Source organism: Petromyzon marinus, chromosome 1, assembly GCF_048934315.1.
Source record: "Petromyzon marinus isolate PM22_M1 ecotype Great Lakes invasive population chromosome 1, UKy_Petmar_22M1.pri1.0, whole genome shotgun sequence".
Classification (NCBI taxonomy): Eukaryota; Metazoa; Chordata; class Hyperoartia; order Petromyzontiformes; family Petromyzontidae; genus Petromyzon; species Petromyzon marinus.
In genome coordinates, this window is record NC_133667.1 from 9,106,960 (window position 1) to 9,115,248 (window position 8,289).

Consider the following 8,289-nt stretch of genomic DNA (forward strand, 5'->3'; position numbering starts at 1 on the left):
CACTCTGCTCGTCGTCGTCGTTGTTGTGAGCGTCGCTCCTCGTAACGGGCACACGCAAAAACAAAGACCCCCCGTATAGCCTCAACGGACTTTTGCGGCAAGTGCTGTTAGCGAGTCGCACCGATGAAGGCCGGCACGGCACACGAGGGGGTGGATGGCCAGCATCAGGCCCAACCGCCTTTGTCTCCCCATAACAGGCACAAACAAAGACAAAGATCTCCTCTATAGCCTTAACAGACTGTAGGGGCAAGTGCTGTTAGCGAGCACCTATGAAGTCCGACACGGCACACGAGGATGTGGGTAGCCAGCACCACGCCCGGCCGCCTTTGTATTCCCGGTGGCGACGTTTACACACCGCGCCAGGTGCTCAATTGAGGCTGAGTCGACCTAGGGGAGGCCCAGGACTGGTTCCCATAATCGTCACCGGTGTTGGCCGTGAGCCGGAATCAAACTCTGGTCGCCGGGTTCGTAGCGCAGCGTGCTCACCGCTACACCCCACACCAACGTAGTGCTGGCCACCCACCCCCTCGTGTGCCGTGCCGGGCCTACTCGCTAACAGCACTTGCCCCTACAGTCTGTTGAGGCTATACGGGGGATCTTTGTCTTGTAAATGCTCGTGCCGCATATGCACGTGCGTCTGTGTGTTTGATGTCAGCGGCAGTGTAGCGGTCAGCGCGCTGCGCTATACGAACCCGACGACACGAGTTCGATTCCCGCTTACGGCCACCACCAGTAACGATTGTTGGAACAAGTGCTGTGCCTCCCCTAGGTCGACTCAGCCGCAATTGAGTACCTGGTGCGGTGTGTAAATGTCGCCAGCAGAGAGACAACGGCGGCCGGGCGTGGTGCCTCCACCCACCCCCACTTGTGCCGTGCCGGCCTTCATTGGTGCTCGCTAACAGCACTTTCCCCAACAGTCGTAACAGGCACAAACAAAGAGAAAGTTCCCCCGTATAGTCTGTTAATAATACGCACAAACACGCACACAGTTTCAGTTTCATTTATTTGGTAGAGCCCTGTGAGCCATTTGGCTCTTGAATCGGGTGCAACCGCACCAAACAAAAAACAAAAACGTGAACAAGAAAAACATCTTAAAGTGACTACGCGCAAACAGAAAAATCCAGGATAAAAACTGCAAAAATCTTCCAGAAAAAGCACCGTACACCAACGCTGTGTGCAAAAAGCCCATTGGGATGCAACCACGCTTGGGCTGCCCTCTCTCGTTCCGCGCCAGGTTCGCTAAGCACTACGTCTTCCCCAACGGCACGGAGCACCGCACGCTCATCAAGGCGTACGGAGTGCGTATCGACATCCTCGTGTCTGGCCAGGTAAGGCCACTTCGTCGCAACACCCTGACCTCATCACAACTCACACTGCCTGGGGTCAAACCCTGACCTCATCAGAGCTCACACTGCCTGGGTTCAAACCCTGACCTCATCACAACTCACACTGCCTGGGTTCAAACCCTGACCTCATCACAACTCACACTGCCTGGGTTCAAACTCTGACCTCATCGGAGCTCACACTGTCTGGGTTCAAACCCTGACCTCATCACAACTCATACTGCCTGGGTTCAAACCCTGACCTCATCACAACTCACACTGCCTGGGTTAAAACCCTGACCTCATCGGAGCTCACACTGCCTGGGTTCAAACCCTAACCTCATCGGAGCTCATACTGCCTGGGTTCAAACCCTGATCTCATCAGAGCTCACACTGCCTGGGTTCAAACCCTGACCTCATCATCACTTGCACTGGGGTTCAAACCCTAACCTCACCGACAAAACAATTATTATGCTTTATTACACTTGTTTACCCAGGAAAGCTTAATTTAGTCTAATGACTCCATTTCAGCAAGGTCCTGCTAAGTTTTCACAGTAGGGGGCAATAATTACTTTGTATTGATTCAAAGATTGATTGTTTTTGTTTGCGTGGGTAAGAAACATTAAGCCTTTTAATGATATTGTCGGAACTCTAAGCCAGAAACTACATGGACCTGGATTTGAGTCATGGGTCGAAGTGTGTCTCCCTCTTTTAAGAGAACGCATAATAGCACGTCACAGCTCTTAGCCAGCGCCTTAAAGGATCAGAGTTTGAGCCCTGGATTTTCAGAAGGTTAATAAATGCCATGTCAGAGCAATAAGCAAGCACCCGTAAGGTCTAGATGTCGATTCTAAGGGCAGGGTTATCTCTCGGGAAGATCACAATCGCCATTTATTTGAGCACTATAACCACTGTCCAAGCACTGGGGCTGGAGGACTCTCTGAGGAGGTTCATAATGTCAACGTCACAGCATGAAACTGCATTTCTGAGGTCCCGAACTCGGTCCAACGGATGGGGTGTCTCTCTTGTTAGGGAGTCCACAATGGCCATGAATACAGGTCCTGGTTTAAAGCCCTCTCTATCTTGGTGCCTCTCATCGGCTCATAATTACCAATGTCACAGCACCTCTTAGGTCGTGGATTGTATTCCGGGGTTTTAGTCTCCCGTGATTATCGCACGGTCCTCGTGTTGCACGGTCAGTCTGCTCACCTGTGATTGCATAAACGTTCAACTGTTGCACGCAATGTGCTGCGGCTGCAGTGGTTCACCGTGCTGCATTGTGAAGCCGGCGACACTCAGTTCTCTCCCCGACCACGGCAACTTATATCTAAAGGGCTGCCCTCCACCCCCACACCCCAGCCTCAACCTGCACTGAGCAGCGTGGTGAAGGAAGACGTCTTGATCCAGCAGTCCATTGACAAAGGCTAAACAAATATTATTGTATTATATGATTATGATTATAAAATGTTACAGGTTGTTGAGGTAGTAATTGGTGGTGGTAAGGATAGCGAGTTCTGCATGCATGTATGTTGAACTTCTTTCGCACGGTACATAGCCAACCGTGATAATCCGTAGGTGAGGTGGGGGGGGGACAACAAACTAAACACAGAAAGCAGTTCTAAGGAAATTAGTCTTTCAATCTAGATGTAAAAGTGCATCGCTTCAGTGGCTTCCTAACATCAGAATGCAAAAGAGCATTCCAGACGGCCGCAGAAGCCCATCTGAAAGCCCCCGTGTTGCGGTGACCCTCTTTTGTTTCAATGGCTGGCCAAAAGCCACAGCGGGGAATGGCCGGAGTTTGCGTGCCGATGGCTTATGCTCCTGGACGAGATCAGCAAGCTATTGTGGATCATTTGTGGCAAGCACTTTGCGTGCCATGAGAGCGACCTTGTAATGTGTTCGTTAGGCAACCGGAAGCAGGGGCAGAGCCACAGGGCGGTGGCTGGGGATAACCGGATATCCGGCTGCTGAAAAATGCTGCTGGCTGCCACCTTGTGTGCCGCCCTGCAGGCTGCCACCTTGTGCTGCCCTGCAGGCTGCCACCTCGTGCTGCCCTGTAGGCTGCCACCTTGTGTGCTGCCCTGCAGGCTGGCACCTTGTGCTGCCCTGCAGGCTGCCACCTCGTGCTGCCCTGCAGGCTGCCACCTTGTGTGCTGCCCTGCAGGCTGCCACCTTGTGCGCTGCCCTGCAGGCTGCCACCTTGTGCTGCCCTGCAGGCTGCCACCTTGTGTGCTGCCCTGCAGGCTGCTTAAGCGGCAGCCTTTCGAACTTATCGAACTTATTAGCCACATCAGCGGCTCCGACCTATTAATAAACTCCGCGTTCAAATCCAATAAAAATTTGTTGTATAAATTTGTGGCTCCCATTGGAAAACATAAACACACTGAGATATCTCAGAATATTGAAGTGAGCCCCCCCCAAAGTCAAAATCATGGCTCCGCCCCTGACCGGGAGCCAATGCAGCTCAGCGCGCACTGGGCGGACACGGTCGGATCTTGCAGTGCCATTCACGACACGTGCCAACTATGTTTTGTACACGTTGCAGCTTGATGGTTTATGCACCGTGCGTGTGTGCATGTGTGCAGGCCGGGAGGTTTGACCTCATCCCAACCATCATCAACCTCGTGGCAGCTCTCACTTCAGTGGGAGTAGTAAGCAGGGCCGCCCACAATGCACTATGATGCACTGCAACGACACGCAACGCATTACAATGCAGTTGCAGAGTATTGTGCCAACATAGAATTCGCTTTAATACATTGCGACGCATTACATTGCCTCTTAACGCACTCCACTACGTTTACAGGGAATGTCAAAATAAGGAAATCCAATGCGCTGGTATGTAAAGCAGGTCACGATGATACAATGCGATGAATCACAATACTGAACTACACTGCACAATAACACAATACTCATATACAATACAATATTCTGTTATTAGTATTTACGCAGCCTCACCCAAAAATCTATTTTGAATCAATAGAACATGCTCGACTACGTTATACTACGGTAATCAATCCATTTATTCTCATAAATCACATCGGATGATTCAAATTTCTGATAACAAATGTTCAAACTGACTCCCATTAATATTTATGTATGCATTCTCTTTTGAAATAAATGTAGGATTTTTTTTTCAAGATTACAGGTGTAAACTTTTAATGTTCATAAATTATGTTTCGTCTCAATCCATTCAGGGTTCTTGGTCGAGTTTTGTAAACGACAGATTTGAGGTGACCCCACAGGAAAAAGAAGGAAAATATAATTTAATAATGATAATAAATGAAATATTAATCTTGATTTGAAGCTTTCGTTACTGCAGGAGTCCATACTCTGTGGTTCTTTCGGTAAAGTTACGTGGTAGGTAGAAATAAAATAAAATAACAAAAATAAATCACCACGTTTCGATCGCAACACAGGCAACCGCCATCAGGCGGAACCGAATAAACAATTAAATGTTTTCATGCTAGGGTTAGAATAAATGAAATGACCCTAAGTGTCCCGCGTTCCGGGCCACCCTGTACACGTGTGTGGAGCGGTAGTGTATTTCCCATTACCACTGTCGACTGCGTACGGTCAAAAAGATGTTCTATATATATACACACGTAGTATTGGTTCTTTTGGTAAAGTCACGTAGGTATGAAATAAAATAAATGTAATCACGACGTTTCTTGCTGTGGTTGTCCCACCTGATGACGGACGCTTGTGTGCTGCGCCCGAAACGTCGCGATTTTATTTATCTCATTTTATACCTACGCGACCTTACCGAAAGAACCAAAGAGTGATACGCAGTACTGCACTTAGCGCGCTTTGCCTCGAACTCGGCGACGCGAGATTAATTCTCGGTCACGGCCAACGCCAGTGACGATTATTTGAACCGGTCCTGGGCCTCCTTTAAGTCGACTCAGCATCAAATGAGTACCCGGTGCGATGTGCAGTAAACATCGCCACTGGGGAAAACAAAGGTGGTCGGACATGGTGCTGGCCACCCACCCCCTCGCGTACCATGCCACCTCTACAGCCTGTTAAGGCTGTACGGGGATCTTTGTCTTTTTCAGGCATCCATCATCTGTGACTGGGTGCTTCTGAACATCATGCGTCAGCGCTCCGTCTACCGGCAGAGCAAGTTCGAGGAGGTGCGTGTGCAGCCAATCCCTTCCAGCCAGGTCTCTTCCGGTGCTTCTGCATCATTATGACTCACGAGATGAGGACAATTCCATTCAATCGCTTACAGTGAGCATTGCATTACCTCGTGTGTTGGTGGCCATGTGGGATGGCGATATCGTGGAACGACATCTCGAGTCGCATGCCGTGTGTTTGTCACGTGGCAAAATGACGCGTTTAATCCTCAGAGCTAGAATATGCCGAGTTCACCTTTTCCCGATCCGAGACATAGGAGTCTCAGAACGCGCAAGCGTTAATTTTATTTCTAGGGGCATAGAGCCGTTGTTTTCAAAGGCACTGTACTCACCGCTCGGAGAACTGTAGCGACACGACCGCACTCTACGATAGCTGGCGCCACACTGTTGCCGCACGACCTCCCGCATGGCCTTTTACTTACGATTCCATTCGTTATCAGTCTTTCCTCCGGAATCGGAGGAAAGACTGATAACGTACACGTGTCATCAGCATGGGAAAGCGTCAGGGTTCAAATTTGACAAATTCGTAAATTATACACAGCAGTGTGCATCTTCACGTCCTGTTGGCAGCAGACTAATGCCCCAGGTCACTCGTGCGAATGAGACCACAGACACACACAGATAAACGGAGACACACACACATAGACACGAATATACTCACACAGACACGGAGACACGGAGACACACACAGAGACACAGACACAGAGAGAAGCACACACCTACATGGAGACATTCACAGAGACACATGCACACTCAACAAAGATCCCCCATATAGCCTTAACAGACTGTAGGAGCAATTGCTGTTAGCGAGCACCTATGAAGGCCACGAGGGGGTGGGTGGCCAGCACCACGCCCGACCACCTTTGTCTCCCTAGTGGCAATGTTTACACACCGCACCAGGTACTCATTTGAGGCTGAGTCGACCTAGGGGAGGCCCGGGACCGGTTCAGATAATCGTCACTGGTGTTGGCAGTGAGCGGGAATCGAACCCGGGTCGCCAGGTTCATAGCGCAGCACGCTAACTGCTACACTACCGCACACACACAGACACAGAGACACACAGAGACATGGAGACAGACACGGAGATAGACACAGAGACACATGCACACACACAGAGACAGACACAGAGACACACAGTGACATGGAGACATACACAGGCATTTTGCATTATAACAGACAGACACAGACAGACACAGACACACAGAGACAGACACAGAGACACACAGTGACATGGAGACAGACAGACATTCTGCATTATAACAGACAGACACAGACACACAGAGTCAGACACAGAGACACACAGTGACATGGAGACAGACACAGGCATTTTGCATTATAACAGACAGACACAGACACACAGAGACAGACACAGAGACACACAGTGACATGGAGACAGACAGACATTCTGCATTATAACACGGGTGTCCAGTCTCTTGCCACTCGTGGCATATCGGACTTTTCATGTGAATTCATAATTTACCTTGTATGGTGGAACACACCTGTAGTCCTGAGCTTCGGATGCATACGATATTCCATCAGCTGCTAAAAAGTATCCCAACCCGTTCGGCTGCGAGGTCTCTCTCTAGAGGAGTCGGTAGTCCAACAAAACGGGGTTCATCGACCCATCCACGTGGCTCTCGGAGCGTTTTCCCCTCGTGCGTGGTTTTCCTTCTTCGGCTGCTCCAGTTTTCCTCCCGCGTGCAAGAATGTTCGCTCGTAAAGGAAGCAGCTGGTCAAACACCATAATGCAAGAAAGATCCTCTTGAAATGAACGTATTGGCACTCGTACCTGGATTTCAATAAATAATGGACATCTAATAATGATAGTTGCACTCAACTAACTACTGCACAACGTAGACTTTCACCGTCGAACCGAATAGCTCGCTGACGTGCGTTTGTTGTGGTTCTTCAGCGCGAACAATTTGCTGAACGACGCGCGGTACGACGCCGAAGGAAAGAACCTTTCAGGGAGCTGTGTCGTCACGTGTGTCTTGTGTTCAGGTCACCTCCTCCCAGCAGTGCAAGGCCAGCATGGAGTTTTCACCGTCGCCCTCACAGGCGGTGGCGAGGGTGAACGGCATCCCCAGCAGCTACCCCTCCTCTGACGACTCCATCCTGTGATCCCTCTCTCCACGACGCACCTCCAATTACCACCAGCACCTCCTATTAGCACCCGCACCTCCTATTAGCACCCACACCTCCAATTAGCACCCACACCTCCAATTAGCACCCACACCTCCAATTAGCACCCGCACCTTCAATTTTCACCTCCACTTCCGATTAGCACCCAAAATTCCAATTAGCACCCACACCTCTGCTTAAAACCCACACCCTCACTTAACACGGTTGGCTATGTACGGTGCGAAAGAAGTTGAACATACACATGCATACATGTGTACTCGCCCGAAACCCCTGCTTGGCTGAGACATCGGTCACAACACTTTCTCATGATAATTCGCCTTCCATTATCTATTGAGTGTTGAGGCTCAAGCAAGACGCTGACCGTGAAACATGGTCTTCTGGATGCAAAGCTTATGATACTGATCCTGAGACTGAGGTTTTTGGAATTGAGTTCGAATTAAGACAGTGATCCTTAAACCTAGACGTCTAGCGCTGGGTATTGATACACTCATGCTCAATTATAGTCTCCTCGAATGTTATTGCAGTATGTATGTATATATGTTGTACTTCTTTTGCACCGTATGTAGCCAACCATGCTCATCGGAACTGCAGTAGACAGTGATTTTGAAGCATGGTCTTTCAGAGCCAAGTTGAGACATACTGAACCCTAGTCTTCTGGAGTCATATCTTGAGAAATACATCTGAAACAC

General features: G+C 49.6%; 1 protein-coding gene across 1 annotated transcript in view; it reads left to right on the top strand.

Annotated features, from left to right (window-relative positions):
* LOC116944327 (P2X purinoceptor 3-like) overlaps positions 1 to 8,010 on the top strand; it is a 45,653-nt gene extending 37,643 nt beyond the window's left edge. The window contains exons 9-12 of the mRNA XM_032957920.2: positions 1,235 to 1,328; positions 3,908 to 3,973; positions 5,378 to 5,455; positions 7,460 to 8,010. Coding sequence (XP_032813811.1) covers positions 1,235 to 1,328; positions 3,908 to 3,973; positions 5,378 to 5,455; positions 7,460 to 7,579 — 358 coding nt within the window. The 3' untranslated portion in view covers positions 7,580 to 8,010. The remainder of the gene's footprint in view (positions 1 to 1,234; positions 1,329 to 3,907; positions 3,974 to 5,377; positions 5,456 to 7,459) is intronic.
* Positions 8,011 to 8,289: the final 279 nt, after the last annotated feature.